The sequence below is a fragment of the Nycticebus coucang genome, chromosome 21, assembly GCF_027406575.1.
Source record: "Nycticebus coucang isolate mNycCou1 chromosome 21, mNycCou1.pri, whole genome shotgun sequence".
Taxonomy (NCBI): domain Eukaryota; kingdom Metazoa; phylum Chordata; class Mammalia; order Primates; family Lorisidae; genus Nycticebus; species Nycticebus coucang.
In genome coordinates, this window is record NC_069800.1 from 67,302,262 (window position 1) to 67,317,963 (window position 15,702).

Here is a 15,702-nt window from a genome sequence, read left to right on the forward strand (position 1 = left end):
CACCATTCTCAGGTTGGACAGTCCTGGAGGAACTGCCCAGGATAACTGGTGACCCTGGGTAAGCAGCCTTCTCCTTGGGAACTCTCACCCCAAATGTCACAGCTTTGAGTCTAGGACACCCCACTCCCTCCTGGGCTCTGAAGAGTACCTCTGGGACAGGTCCTCATGTCCTACTCTTCTAAGCCTCTGCTGGGTCCAGAGGAGCCCCTGGCAGCCAGGGCAGCATAGGACTGTCTGGCTCCTAGAGACAGACTCATCCCTCCCTGGAGAGCATGACCTAAGTCCAGCCCCAAGCCCCTCCCCCCAGTATAAGCCCCCAGTGTCTCCTGCAGCTGTGGTGAGGTCTGTTCTCATAAGGTCTTGGACCTTAAACCCTGATCCAGAAAGTTCCCAGGGGCCAGAGGAATTGCCCCTCCCCCCAGGGCAATTTGGAAGGTGGCCCACCTCTGACACTCCACAGGGCCCTGGCAGGAAGTGGGCCCAAGAACTCCCCTGAACTGTCATTTTTGCTTTACCAGGCCTTGAGCTGTTCTCCAATAAGGAGACCCCAGCCTGAGGCCTGCCAGAAGCACCACAGCCACTATATGGATGGGGGTCTGAAGCAGGGCTTCTAGATGCAGACCTCCATAGACCCTCAGCAAGAGTCAGGAAGCTGTCTTTCCCTCAGGACTGGTGGCTAATCGGGAGTGAGGGCAGCTGGACCCACTCCTCCCAGCCTGGGGCTGCATCGTGCATGCATGTGTGTGGACAAAGCTTTGTGTTGCTGTGAGTGTGGGTGGGTGGGGCAGGATGGTAGCACTTTCTGGAAGCCAATTGGCTCCTGGTTGGACTTGGTTGGGGCCCTCCCAGGAGTGAACTGGCCCCTGCCAGCTCCTCACTAACCATTTCCACCATGACTATTCTGGGAAGACCTGGATGAAAGGAAGCCATGCTCAGGACAGGGCCAGGCTCCTACAGCCTGCAGGTTCCCAGCACAGGGCAAAAGCTTGAGTGTGTAAGGAAGAAGGCCTGGAGACATGGAAGAGGGGTCTACTCACCATGAGACAGGAAGACCTTACTGTTGACCTCTGAGCCCTACATTAGTCCTTTGTCCCTGGTGGTGGCTGACTGCCTGACTCTTGGACAAGCCTTCAGCCTTTATCAGCTTGCCTTTGGCCTGGCCTCCACCCTGTGACTTCCTGTCCCCGCCCTCCCAGCTTTTCCATGACAAGACTTTTTGGGGCCTTTTTGGGGGATGGGAGGAGTGAGGAAGAGACCAGAGAAGCAGGAAGGAGGCAAGTGCCAGCCCTGGAGGGTCAGAGGAGACTGCCTCAGGGCCTCAGCCCACCTGTCACAGCTGGGATCACAGCCCATGTGGGTGCTGGATGTCATGTGCATATATGCATCACGGACACCTCACTGATGCAGGCTGTCCATGGAGGGGACGTTTGGAGGTGGCCAGGAAAGCCTCCCCTTATGCTTTGTCCAAGAACAGACAGCAAAGGCAGGGTTGTATGAGAACATCTGGTCCTCAACAGCGTGGCCAATCCACTGAGGCCCTGGCCAACTCCCTGCAGCTGAGGCCTCTCCCACAGCCACCCACACAACACTTTCCGCTGGGTCCCTTCCTTAACGGTACAAATTTGTGGCAGGAGCAGCCACAGGGTGTGTGTCTCAGGTATCCTGTTTCCCCCAGGTCGAGGTAAGATGTCCACTATGCTGTGTGGGTCTAGGGCCCATCTGGCAGGGGTAGGAGCTGCAGGCCCCAGTCCTGGCTCACCTTGGTCTGACACAAGAGCAAGACTGGGGATGCTCTCAGCACTCCCTCCACGGTGGCCTTACGGCTCCCAACTTCCGCATCCCTGGGGAGCTTCTACAAGCCACATTTGGCTGGGATGCCACTCCTGTGCCATAACCAACCAGTCATACCTCCATTTTCCTAAAGCTTTATTTTATAAAATGTGTAGAATAAGTTATATTGATAACATTTTAAAAATTAAGTTATGCCTTTGTACACTGCAATCCAGGCCAGGAAGCAGCGGGTTGGTGGCGTCTGGGTAGCTTAGCCTGGGCAGTTAACCTGTGGAGGCCACTTCTTCCTCATCACTGCCATCAGGAACTGCGTCTGTCCCAAAGTAGCGGTCACCAAAGTTCCCTGGAGAAAGATAGCATGGTAGGGCCTCATGGGGCCCAGGAGGGTAAAGAGGGCCAGGTGGGCTTACCTATGCCTGGAATGATCCGGAAAAGGTCATTGACTCGCTTGTCTACAGCTGTGGTGATGATCTTTACACGTGGGAATGCATAAGCCACCGAGTGCACACCCATCTCTGCCATGAGCAGTGACAACAGGAAGATCTTGTCCTCAGGCACATCATGGTCCTGCCAAGCACAGGGGGCAGGTGAATCCCAGCTCCTTGGCAGGACCTGCCTGCAGCCTACCAGGGCCCACTCACCAGGAGCACGCGCACGGCCATCATGGCTGCAGCACCTGTGGACACTGTGCAGTCCATCAGGATCACATGGTCGTCGCTGATATCCTTGGGCAGCCGAAGATAATGAAGCTGCAGGCAAGGGGCTGGTTTCAAGGCCACATGCCAGGCGCCCCTCCCCGACCCCTCCCTGTAAGCTGATTCTGACTCCCCCCTGACCTAGCCCCAGGTCTGCCCAATCCTGCACCTCAGGTTCCCCAGTGAGCTGGTTGGTCTGGATCAGGATGGTGCCGATGCGCACGTCCTTGCACACCGCGCGCAGGGCGGGCTCCATAGTCTCACCAGCACGCAGGATTGAGACTCCAGTGATCTGGAGGGAGGGGCAGAGTGAACCCTTGCCCCACCTCCAGTGTCCCCGACCCAGCCCCCAGCAAGTACCTGCTTTCCAGCATAGCACTTGCCGGTGTAATCCTGCCCCTGTGGGGTCTGTACGATGCAGTCCTGTGTGAGCCATGGGGCACTGTGAGTGCAGGGAGCCCCCAGCCCTGCTCAGGCCCACCGTCCCCAACCCACGTGCTGCGCACCTGGAAGGGCAGGAAGGAGAGTGCGTGCTCAATAAGCAGCCGCATCAGCCTCTTAGAGTAGAAGATGAATTCATCACGGCTGGTCTCCTTGTCCCTGTGGGGCCAGCTGTTTAGCAGGGGGTGGGCCTGCTGGGGCACCCCGTCCTGCGGGTAGGTGCTCACCTGATGATGGTGTGCATGCCCCGTACCTGCGGTGTGCTCTTGAGTACACTCAGTGTCCGCGGCAGGGGGTGGCACTGGTGTGCTGAGGCCAGTGCAGCCCTGGGGACATAAGGCAATTGAGGACACTCAGAAGGGAGGTCTTCTTTCACAACCCCTTCCCCCACAGTTGTGCATCACTGTGAGGGCACATCTGTGGGAGCACCTTGGGGTGTGCAGGGTGGAGCCTGAGTGCCTTCCTCAGGCTGATCTGGGGGCAATGTCCCCCCTTAACTGCCATGGGAAAGTGAAAGGGCACAGCAGAAGATAGAGCAGCTGATCATCAGGCAGACAGCTAGGGGCTGGACTGTAAGGTATTGCTTTCCAGTGCAGGACCCTCCTGGGCCCAGAGAAAGCAAAAAGAGACCTAGCACAGGAGGGCTACAGGTGTAGACACATCTTAGCCACTGGAAGGGGCACCAGCCTCTTCCTGGGGGAACAACTACGCTTTGGGCTCAAGCCCTGCCCTTCTGCACCCTCCAAGTGTTATGTGGCCCCTTCTCAGGAGAGGAGGGCAAAGCTGGCTGAGTGTTTCCTGACTGCTTCCCACTGCAACCCCAGGCCTGCAGTGGGAAGAGAGGCAGTATCAGGAAGAAGGGCAGGTGCAGGGAGTGGGGTGGTGCCAGAATAGGAGCAGGTGCAAGGCAGCGGCCAGGGTGGTACACAAGGAGGGAGCAGGTGTGTCGGTGGGGGAGGGAGTGGGTGCACTGGCAGAGGTTGAGTGCACAGGGGAGGCGGCATGTGCAGGAGGGGCAGCCAGCAGGAGCAGCCACACAGCACTACAATCAGAGCACACTCTGCTCACATATCCCAGCGCAGCTTCCTCTGTTCACAGGTGAAGAGAATGTTCAGGGAGGGAACAAGGCAGGAGACGGGGTTTATACAGAAAAGGAAGAGAACAAAGAGAAGACCACTTAGTTGGGGGAGCAGGGACAGTCCCCTCAGCAGTTAACAGCTCAGCCAGTTCAGGCTACAGTGGCCAGAGGAAGAGAAGGCCAGCAGCAAGGCCCCAGCCTCTGCTCCCCTGGGCGGCACCCAGCACACCCAGGCTAAGGCCCTCCCTGCTGCCACCAGCACTTCCTGGGCTGAAGGAGGCATGTAGATTCGCTGGCCACCACTTCCTCGGCTGACCAGAGAATGGAAAATGTAGCTGGTGGTATTCAGGCATTTTCTCAACTTGAAACCCCGGAAACTTTTTTTTTTTTTTTGAGAACAAAGACTTCAAGAGGAACCTGCTGTGACAAGCCCTGTGAGTCTTGGTAAGGGCCAAGCAGAGCATCAGAGCCTCATGCAGGACAGGAGAGGGTGGGGGCAGCTGGCAGGTGGGCCCTGGAGGCATTTCCAACTCACATAAACCTTAGGGGCACAGGGCAAATATAAGGGCTCTACTGCCAGGTGGCTCAGCCACAAGCTTCCCATCTCCCTGGAGAAGGGCAGGTTCCTGGTGGCTGGTCACCTGGACAGATGCTCTCTCCCTGTCTGCTTTCTTGGTGGGGTGACAGGAGGCAGCCCAGTCCTGTCACCCCAGCTCAACCAAAGTTTCCTACCACAGCACCGACACTGCACCTATGGCCCTGAATTGCACTGAGCTCAAGGACAAAGCTGGACAAGAGGACTGCAGGCCAGGCCCTCACCATCCACACAGTCGACTGGCCCTATGGACTGGTCAGAGTGGCTGTGATAGGCACCCTATGTCTGCAGGTCAGATCTGTGGTCACTGCTCTGACAGTGCTGGCTCAGGAGAACAGCTGTGCTCTCTGGAGCAAAACCCAGATGGCCCAGGTGTGGAGGAGTTGCCAGCAAGGTCCATACAGGCTACAGTCAGGATACTGTGCCTCAGTGTCCTCATTTGCCAGGAAGGAGAGGCAGAAGCTGGGTGGGACTGCTCCACACCATCCCTTGTGTGTCTAGGGAAGGGCTGCCCGCCTGACAGGGTCATAGCCCAGACCCACGTGGATGTTGGAAATGCCTCCATCTGTGTAGACAGTCATGTGAGTCTTACCTGACGCTGAGTTCACGCTGCAGCAGCAACACAGGGAGACACAAGGGAACGGTGATGTGTCAGTGACCAGGGCAGGTGCCCAGGCCAACCCCACCCAGGAATGAATAGGCTGCAGACCAGTGGGAACATGGCCAGCCATGGAGGTGGTGAGCTTCTAATGGCCCTAACCCAGGGCTTGGGGCAGTCAGAGCCTAGGCTCCTGGGCTCTGTTCTGCCGGTCTCAGGCCTCTGATAGCCTACCAGGAAGTATGCCCAGAGCCCACCCAGGATTCGGGGCCCCACCACAGAAAGCCCTAGGGCACGCAGGAAATCAGTGAGAGCATCACATCTAGAGTGACCTACTGGGAAAGAGAGGAGCCCCTGGTTCCAGATGGGACTCAGCATGAGACGCCACAGTCCTAGACCCTCTCACCATCCTAGAGACCAGGTGCTGGGCCCAAGCACTGTGTTGCCCCTTCTTCTTCAGGAAACCCAAGCCCCAGCTCAGCCTGTGCCAGGGGCAGAACTTGAGCCCTAGGGCCAGCACAAAGGGTGGGGGGCAGGCGGCATGATCAGGCTGACCAAGTAGGCACAGGGCACTCAGGCCTGGCACCCCGCCAGGGACAGTGAGCACACAGCAGCTGGCTAAGCAAGCTGCCGTGGGCAGTGGCAGCAGAAAGGCAGGGGCAGGGCCGGGGGTGCTGCAGGGACTTGAAGCCCCAGCCTGGATGCTCACCTCCTCCAGCTGGCTATGCACGTGCTGCACAATCAGGTCGATAGCCACAGTGTTGCCGCTCCCTGGGTCAGGACAGGGAGGTGGGTGATGGGGCTGGGCCCCACGTGCTGCCCACCCACCGAAGGTGCCTGCTGGCTCACCTCTGGGTACCACAATGTCGGCCAGGCGCATGGTGGGCTGGATGTACTGATCAAAGGCAGGCTTGACAAACTTGTTGTACTGCTTGATGACGCCCTCGATGTCCCGGCCCCGCTCACTGATGTCCCGGCGCAGCCGCCGCACCAGGCGGATATCAGAGTCGGTGTCCACAAAGATCTTCATGTCTAGGAGCTGGAGGGGGATGGTGAGCCCGTGATGGGACCTGTTGCCAGCACAGCCAGTGCGGAGGCAGCAGGACCAGCTCCCACAGGTCCAGGGTGTCTGTCTGGGGCCACCTGCCCACAGGGGGCCTTCTGGGCCTGGCTGGGGAAGAATGTGTGGGGTGTGTGTTTGCAGCAGAGTGCTGTCTGCCAGGTTAGATGGAAACAGGCTAGGCACATGTGTACTCCATGAACCATCCACAAACACAATGGGAAATATGGGGCCTAGTGAGTTCAGGATCTGACCTAATACTCAGCACATAGCAGGTGGCACCTAAAGTGGCCACATGGGGGAATGGGGACTGGGCACTGCTATGTGTGGGGCAGTTGGGCACTCTGAGCCTGTGCCAGGGGCAGAACCTGACCTAGGGCCAGGCAGACCTTGGTCAAACTCAGCTCTGCCCTTGGAGGCCCATGCAACCAAAAGCAAAGTCCGGCTCGGTACTTGTAACACAGTGGTTATGATGCCAGCCATATACACCAAGGGTGATGGGTTCGAACCCAGCCCAGGTCAGCTAAACAACAATGACAACTGCAACAAAAATCCGGGCTTTGTGGCGGGTGCCTGTAGTCCCAGCTACTTGGGAGGCTGAGGCAAAAGAATTGCTTAAGCCCAAGAGTCTGAGGTTGCTGTGAGCTGTGACACCACAACACTCTACCAAGGGGGACATAGTGAGATTCTGTCTCAAAAAAAAGAGCAAAGTCCCTTAAACTCGCCTTGAGGTCTCACCTGTCCCCCCAGGACCATGAGGAACAAGACTGACAAGAAGATGCCAGTGTAAGCACAGGTGGGGTGGTCCCGCCTTTGCCCCGGCAGGCACACTCCACTATGCACGGCACCCCAGGGCCTCCCAGGGGGGAGGAGTGGCCAGCAGCACAGGAATAGGACAGGTGAATGAGCACTTCCGGAATGGGGAAGAGCAGGTGACTGTACACCTGGAGGACAGGGAGGCTGGAGTCTCCCTGAGGAAATGCACTTAAGGTGAGTCATAGCAGAAGCAGGGACACCAGAGGTGGGCACTCCCAGCAGGCTTTACCTCCAGCAGTGTCTTGTCAGCAAAGGCCATGATGCCCTCAAAGATGATGACGTTTGCACCGTACAGTGTCTTCTGCAAAGGAACCCACGAGTTGCCAGTGCTCAGCTTATGCATGCACAGCCCCTTTGCCGTCCTGAGCCCCCGGCCTACCCAGTCTTTTTTCCGGCTGTGCGTGGTGAAGTCGTAGATGGGCACCTTGACGCTTTTCCCCTGCTTCAGTTTCTTCAGGGTAGAGATGATGAGGTCAAAGTCAAAGGCGTCTGGGTGGTCGAAATTGAAGTTGTTGCGGGCGGCCTGTTCCTGCTGCTGCTTGGTCAGCACCTGTCAGGGGAGGCTGCAGAGGAGCTGGGGGCACAGTTGGACCCCACCCAAGGCCAGTGGATGGACAGGTATGGACATGTGAGGCCCACAGGGGGCGCTCTGGGAAGTGGGCAGGGCCTCACCTTGTAGAAGGAGTCCATGGACAGCAAGACCACCCAAGGCACGTCCAGGGCCTCGATGATCATTCTGGCCACGGTGGTCTTCCCAGAGGCACTGCCACCTCCCAAACCTACAGGGAGGAGGAGAGATGCTCTGAGCAGCAGCAGAGCTACTGGGACAGCCGAGGGTCCCGCCCATGCAAGGACGGATGGCTGAGTCCTCTCTGGGAAGCCCAGGCATTGGGTACCCTCCATGCTCACCAATGGCGAAGGCCTCCTTGGACTGCGTGCCGTGCTCATTGTACCAGGGTGGCCGCCCTGCTGTGTAGATGGTGCGCTTGCGTGTGCGCAGCAGGGGTGGCTCCGATTTGCACTGGCTGGTGGTGCGCTTGCGTGGCGAGCGCCCAGCACCCACGGGTGGGAGCAGTCTGTCCAGGCGCTCCGTATTGCTGCTGCAGAGAAGGATGTGCTTGGCCTTGGCCCAGGCTGCCAGCCTCCCTGGTCCCTGTGCCCAGCCATGGAGCAGTGCCCCACAAGCATGGCTGAGGCGAGCAGGCTCCACTGGGGGTACACTGCAAACTGCCTGCAGCTGGTCCAAAGACCTGAGGGCTGAGGCCCACTGGACGGACAAACCCATGTTGCTTGGCCTGGGCACAGCACCTTGAACCATCCCTGTCCAGATACCAAACAATGACAGGGAATGGGAGGAGACATGCCATCTCAGGGCCATGCTCATCCCTCTATGTGGGCTGGGCTGGGCTGGCCTGGGCGAGGCCGGGCCCTGTCCCCAGGGGAACTTGGGGAGGCTGTGTGACAAGCAGGCAAGACCCTGTAGAGGACCATGCTCCCTCCCCAACCCTGGACTCTCTGTGACAGCTCAGTCACTGCTGCTCTGAAGGGCACAACCAGACTAGGCTGTATGTGCACAGGTGAGGCCCACACATAGGAGACTGAGTGCCTCACGGACAGGGAGGCTGCAAGGCTCAGTTGGGACCTCCACCTGCCAGTGACAGGAGGGTTTTGGGTAAGGTAGCCCTGGGGTCTGGCCTCTCTGGCCATCAGAGTACAGGATAAGGTGTCTTGGGCTCAAAGACTTAAGTGGAATCCACTCATTTTTGCTGTGGTCACTCCTGGGTCCAGCATCTTGCAAAAACCTGTCTGGGCTGATGGGGGTTGGGGAGTGAGAAGGGGAAGAGGAAGCCCCCAGAGGCTACAAGAATTTCCCAGAAGGAAATCCAGCATGAAGGAAGCACAGATCTATTTGTGTCACATCCACAGAATCACTCACACTGAGCTGGCACTGTGTGACACCCACAGAATCATGCTGAGCTGACACTCAGGTCATAGCTAACTTCTCAGTTCATTTACATCCCCAAAGCCCAGGAAGCTTGGATGCTGTAGGGACAGGACACAGGCTGGGCAGAAGGTATTCTGTCCCCTGCCTGAGAGTGACAAGGCTGGGCACGGTGGCCCTGGGATCATGTTTCAGGCTTGCCCAAGTAGCTCTCCAGGGTAGGCAGCTTGGCCCTATAGGTCACAGCCCACCCACACAGCTGCTGACTGGGCAGAGCAGAGCCCCGGGTCTGAGGAGCAACAGGTGGTCTGTCCACCCCAGTTGGGGGTATTACCAGCAGTGGGATAATGCAGGAAGAAGATGAGCCTGAGGAGAGGGCGGCAGGTTTGCAGATAGGAACAGGAAAAAGCACCCTGGCACATGGTCAGGCCAGCACAGGCTGCAAGGAGATGAGACTCCTCACGGACATCAGCAGAGGGTGACTGCCTGCCCACATGCAAGTGACAGACACCTGCAGGCCTATCACAGCCAGGACCATCTAGGCACAGAGGTCTGGAGCAGGGACTTCTGCCTAGTTTGCATGTGTGACAAGCACACGCCCCTTGTCACCAAAAACCAGTGCTAGTCTGTGTGTCGAGCTTGCTTCCTCAGAGCCATGGCCTGAGCAGGGACAGTTCTTCCCTGGGGCTGGCAGGCCAAGAGGAGATGTGTGATCCTCCCAGAGCACCAGTAGTGCACATGCGGGCAATGGAATGGCCAAGCCCAACCTGATGTGTGGCCAGTCGCAGCAACAGCTCTCAAGGATCACAGATCAACCTGGATGTCAGTCTGAGCAACAGGAAAGCTGGCCACCTGTCCCTGACAGGAACACATGCCCCATCTCTCTGAGACACGGAAGACAGGTCTGCCTGCTTATACCCCTCATTAGGGGAGCACAGGGAATAATTACCCAGTGGCTGTGCTAAGCCTCACCCCTGCGGCTCCCAAGGTGGCTGTGGAGCTGACGTCAACAGCAGGGCTAAGCACAAACAACGCAGGGCAATGAGAGGCCTGCGCGTGGGGACATGGCCACTGAGCACAGCATGGTACATGGGAGACACGGCCCGGAGGGTGACTCTTGGTGACTCTCAGCCAAGAACAGACATAGGACTCAGCAATCACAAGCAGTTACTATCCCTGGGCCCCTGGATGGAGGGCATTTACTGCTCACCAGGGCTTATGGACCCAGCAGTAAACAAACAGGCCTTCAGGGCTCACCGTTGGGTCCAGCCCTCCCAGTGGGCAGTGACTGGCGGTAGCCCACAGCTGGAAAGACCAGACCGGGACTCCCTTTGGCCGACAGCAGCAGCATGTTCTGAGTAGACATAGGAATTCTGGTGGCCCTGGAGGCCACAGCGGGCAGAGAATAAAACCAAGCCGTCCCCCTCCCTCTGTGCCTAACCCCATGTCTGCAGGGCACCACCTTCATCTTCAGCTGCAGGGAGGAAAGTGCAGCACAGAATATCTGATTCATGAAAGGGCAAGATCTCATGGACAAAGCTCCCAGCAGCACCCTGGTAGTGAGCACTCACGCACACTGCTGCGACAGCTGAGGACTGCACAGCCCCAGGAATCACAGACACACGTTTTGGTGACCAGGCCTGGGAGCAGGAGCTTTCGGGCCCCCACTTACCACTATTCCTCATTCTGCTGAAGTAACCACAGACTCCTTTCAAGGCCCATGCAGTGGGATCACTCACCAGCAGGCCAGAGGCAGCTCTGCCAGAAATCTACCTCACCAAGGGCTTGTGAAGAGCTAGGCAGCCTCAGACTGTATCTCTGCCTTCTCTAAAGCTAGCCAGTCTCTAGGAACCAGGGACAAAGCCTCACCACGCTTTCATAAGAGGCACTCTTTGAGAAAAGAAAATAATACAAAAGACCTCATTTCCCATTCACACATGGAAAAGGGTGCTTCTGGCCACAATGACAGAAGTTAATTTCAACCCAAAGGGTTTTGACCTACAACCAACACAAGACACACCCATGCCAGATGGCCCTGAACTCTGCTTGGCTTCCGAGAGCACCTGCCAACCAGTTTGCCGATGCCCACACACACCACACAGGTGCAAAGCAGCAAGACCCTGGTGAGGGTGGGCTGTCCTCATCAGCAGGCCCAGCTGCTGTGACTCACCTGGCTTCATTTCCAAGGGCCCAGCACCCTGAGACCCTGATGCCGGAGTAAGCCGGGAGGCTGCTCATAGCCAAGGACACAGGTGGGCACAGCTCCTGGACAACGGGGTGACCCCAGGTATATGTATGTGGGGCTCAGGACTAGCAGTTATGGAGGCATCATCATTCTTAAGCCCACAGTGGCCCCATGCCAGCTCAGGAGCTCCGGCTGCCTGAACTGCCCCTCCACAGGTGGGATCACTCTGTGGTCAGCACAGTGGGTGAAGAGCAGGATGAGACCCCAGAGGCAGGTGCTGTCTGCTGCAAGGCAGGGGGAGCCTAGCAGCTGGGAGGTCCCTGTGATCCCACAGCACTAAGGGAACAGGACTCACTGCTATCCTCAGAGGCCAAGGCCACAGGCATAAGAGGATCACTGTGCCGGGGGCTTGTGCATGCCTGATATTAATAGCGCTGGCTTTGCCCAATATGGCCAGGACAAGCCCCAGGCTAGCCTTCAGTGTGAAGAGCCCCTCCTGTGCCTGGGCCGGCACCCCTCAGCCCAGGGCTTGCTGAGGCCCACTGTACTTCTGTACCCCTCCCAGAATTCCCTGGAGAAAGCTCCAGTCCCCTGGCTGCCTAGGGCTGTAGAGCCGCTCCTCACAGTAGAGACTGGGAAATCTGAGGTGCCTCTTGAACAGCTGACCTGAATGTCAGTGCTGAGCTGGGCACCCCACCCCTGCCCCAAGGTGCCTCCTGTAGGCATAAACAAATCTGAAACTCGATCCTCCAACGGGTAACAGCCCAGCCTCAGCAAGGGCGGGACAGCCACCGTCCTTTTGCTGACGTCAGTGAGGGGGTCTGCACTAAGAAGAACCCGCTGACCCTCCACTTCTCCCAGGGAAGGACGGAGTAATCCTGTGTGCCGGTCCCACTGTGGCAGCCTCTCTGCAAGCTCTGAGGCTGGGTTGCCAAGGCTCAGAAAAAACGGAAGATTCCCCATGGAGCTCACTCCTCAGAGGCAAGGAGGACATCTGTGCCCACAGGAGCCTCACCTTGCTGCCCTGATCTTAGGGGCCTGGCTGTCCACATTGCCAGCATGGGAAGATGGGCAGGGGCCAGCCTACGCTCAGGGGTACAGAGTTGGAGCTCCTTGGCATTCACTAGCTTGGCTGTCTGAGCAGCAGAGTGGACTCAGGCTAGCCAGCCTGGCATGTACCTGGCGCCCCAGGGGGCCAGTCCTGCCCTGGGTAGGAGGCTACTGAACCACCAGGCCCCACCCTGGAACTGCCTGCCCTGCCACAGCCACCTGCTCAGGGTGGTGTCCAGTGGGCCCCTCCATGGAGCTGGTCTCTTGGCCATGGCAGCTCAGGGCAGGATCTCCTGGCCATCCAGAAGCAGGTAACTTCCAGACTCCCCTGCTGCTGGTCTCCCCAGCACTCCCACTCCCAACACCACTGACAGGTACAAATGCCCGCCTAGAGCAGCCTGGCTAAGGCAGGCACCTTTCCATCTGGGGCTTCCTCCCACTGCAGGTATCAGGGCTGTCTGAGGCAGGTGGTGCTAGAGGCTATCCTAATCACTTCAGGAAACCCCTCTCCACCCTCCTCACCTGCCATCTGTTCCACTCTGGGCCACAGCACCCTTTGTCACCCACCACAGAGCCATGGTTTCCTCTTTGCTCAAGCAGGTGCCGCACCAGTAATAAGAACCCCGTATGTGATGTCATTGTAAGGAAAAAAGCACAGACGCATGTGAAGCTGCCCCTCACTGATTGTCGACAATGCCAAGGAAATCAGGAACAAACATCTCACTGCAGGATCACGGCACACTTGAAACTCACGTTGAGCAGTCACAGTATGGAACACAGGTGGCACAAAAAGGCTTTGGGCCCCCCTTCGCTGTGGTTCAGTGCTGCTTTCCTGCCTCTCAGGTTATTGTTACCCAAGGACACCTCCCTATCTAGTGCCTGTAGCACAGCACCTCTTGAAACCCAGATGGGTTCAAGATAAGTTTTCCCGATGAATATAATGAAACCAGATAAAGGAGGGACCAACTAGCTCACAGAAGCCAATTTGGGCCTGACCCCAGTGGTTTGGGATGGCCTCAAGGACAGTGTCACTCGGGGAGCCTCTCAGGTGAGGGGAAGACAGGGGGCTCAACATAGCATCACAAAGGATTCTAGCACCCGCAGGGGCCAGCCCTGAGGCAGGTGCTGAGGACAGAGCTACACCACTGGAGCGGCAGCTCTGGAGCAGTGTGGGAACCTCTGTTCAGGGGTGTTTGCACAGGCTGGGACCCCCAGTTATGGCCAGCCCTGAGACACTGGGACAACAATGCAGGCTGGGGGTGCATTTGAGGAAAAGTAAGAAGAGCTACTAGGCTAGGGTGGAGGAAAACCTGCAGGGTATGGGCATCAGGAAAGAAGGTCCAAGAAATCTGCCTCAGAAGTCCAGATGAAACTGAGGGCTGACCAGGGCCCTCTGGAGGAAGAGTGCTGTGGTCTATGCTGGCTGCCTGCACGACCACACTGAGGAAGGATGCCAATAGTCTCTGCATTTGGTGGCATTGCACCCAGTACACTGCCTGCACACAGGGCAGGACCCAGGCAGTCCAGTCACTGCCACCAACCTGTCATCACAGAGTGATTTTCTCAAAAGCCCTCAGGTGTTATCTAGCCTTGCCCTCTTGTCTCAAGTTAAATCAAAGACCCACTTTGGAGCCAGCAGTTGGACAGACTCAGATGCTGTTAGATGCAAGCTACGTTCCTAGTCACTGCCCACTGGGAGGGTGAGAGCCTGAAAGGACACAGGACTTCACATCCCAGGGACCAGTAAAGGCTTTCTGCCCAGCAGCTGCTGTCTGCAGGGCGCCCTCCCCCGCGGATGAAACAGATGCTCAGGCGGCAGCACCCAGACCACCCTGCAGGAGCTCAGCCACACAGGTGCCTGCCCAAGGACAACCCTTTCTTAAAGAGACAAGAGTCTCACTTTATCACCTCGGTAGAGTGCTATGGCATCACAGCTCACAGCAACCTCCAACTCCTGGGCTTAGGTGATTCTCTTGTCTCAGCCTCCCAAGTAGCTGGGACAACAGGCGCCTGCCACAACACCCAGCTTGTTGTTGTTGTTGCAGTTTGGCCTAGGTTGGGTTCGAACCCACCACCCACAGTATATGGGGCCAGCGCCCTACCCACTGAGCTGCCTTTTTTTCTTTTTTGAGACAGTCTCAAGCTGTCCCCCTGGGTAGAGTGCCATGGTGTCACAGATCACAGCTCACAGCAACCTCAAACTCCCGTGCTTAAACGATTCTCTTGCCTCAGCCTCCCAAATAGCTGGAACTACAGGCACCTGCCACAACGCCCAGCTATTTTTTGATTGTAGTTGTCATTGTTTGGTGGGCCAGGGCTGGATTCAAACCTGTCAGCTCTGGTGTATGTGGCTAGCGCTACAGGCGCCAAGCAACCCCTTTTATGGCCCTCCTGTCATCCCCAGGGGACCCTGCTAAGACCTGTAAGGAAGGAGGTGTGAACTCCTGCGGACCTGGGCACTGTGCAGCCACTGCCCCCTGACGGTAACCAAGAAGGACCCAAGAAGGAGCCACTGAGAGAGACTAACCCGGTTACGAATGGGCCCTCCCCCTGCACCTAACTGCCTCTCTACAGGCTCTGGTAAAGACCCTGCAGAGCCTCGGAGTCCTCTCCTGGGCACGCAGGCAGAAAGCACCATGCGCCCGGCACCACAGCTCTGGCTCTTGGGTGGGGAAGGAGCAGCCCGAACCCTAAGCTCAACTAACCGGGAAGATGGAGCAGACAGTCAGCTTGAGTGCTCTGGCGCGCCCCACCCACTTGGGGCGGAAACCGAGGTCAGCCCCGGGGGCGCCCAAGCTAGACTCCATCCCTTGAGCCCCACGGGGACAGAGGGCTTGCGTGCGGCTGGTCATTCCAGCCCGTTCGGAGCCAACTGGGCTCCTGCCACCACCGGGGTGAACGAAGGGCCCGTCCTCGGGAGCGTGGAGATTCGGGCACCCGGCGTCTGGGGACCTCCGCGACAACCGGATTGTCCAACGCGAACACGGGGCGTGGACACGAGGACAGACTTCCTCCCTTCCGAGGGGAGGGCCTAAAACCAGCCCCCAGAGAGGCTGCGTCCACAGCCCCGAGGTCGCCCCGCGCCCGGCTTCCGGCCCCCCCCCCACGCACGGGAGCGGTGTGCGCTACCCACGTCCAGGCTGGGCGCCCGCGCCTACCGGTCCTCGCATGCGGCCTCATTCTCGGCCGGCCGGCCTGGCGCGTCTCTAGCTACGGTGGGCGGCGGGGCCGAGGGGGCGGCGTCCATGGGAACCGGGGGCGCAGCCATGGAGCTCGCAGGCTTCTCCGCGCGCAGGCCGCCGGGATCCGCGGTTCCGGGCCCCACACACGCCGTGCGGACTACGAGCCCCATAAGGCCGCGCGCCTGGCTGTCCGGACTCCGGGAGCCACGGTTCCAGCCCTGCGCACGCGCCGGAAGGACTACCCCCCGCCCCCGCCTTGCGTTACAAAA

General features: G+C 58.3%; 1 protein-coding gene across 10 annotated transcripts; it reads right to left on the bottom strand.

Moving 5' to 3' along the window:
* Positions 1-1,909: 1,909 nt before the first annotated feature.
* Positions 1,910-15,697, bottom strand: UCKL1 (uridine-cytidine kinase 1 like 1). Of its 10 annotated transcripts, none has more exons than XM_053574895.1 (15): positions 15,410-15,697; positions 7,984-8,171; positions 7,747-7,853; positions 7,454-7,624; positions 7,304-7,375; positions 6,048-6,237; positions 5,908-5,969; positions 5,193-5,209; positions 3,155-3,253; positions 2,993-3,086; positions 2,847-2,909; positions 2,656-2,778; positions 2,433-2,540; positions 2,202-2,358; positions 1,910-2,134 (listed from the first exon to the last, which is right to left on the bottom strand). In XM_053574895.1, the coding sequence occupies exons 1-15, from the start codon at positions 15,601-15,603 to the stop codon at positions 2,055-2,057; spliced, it is 1,725 nt and encodes a 574-aa protein (XP_053430870.1). In that variant the 5' UTR covers positions 15,604-15,697; the 3' UTR covers positions 1,910-2,054. The 10 variants fall into 10 exon arrangements, with proteins under 10 accessions (XP_053430870.1, XP_053430869.1, XP_053430876.1 ...); XM_053574894.1 differs by having other exon boundaries at positions 7,984-8,174; positions 15,410-15,690; XM_053574901.1 differs by lacking the exon at positions 15,410-15,697 and adding an exon at positions 11,187-12,000.
* Positions 15,698-15,702: the final 5 nt, after the last annotated feature.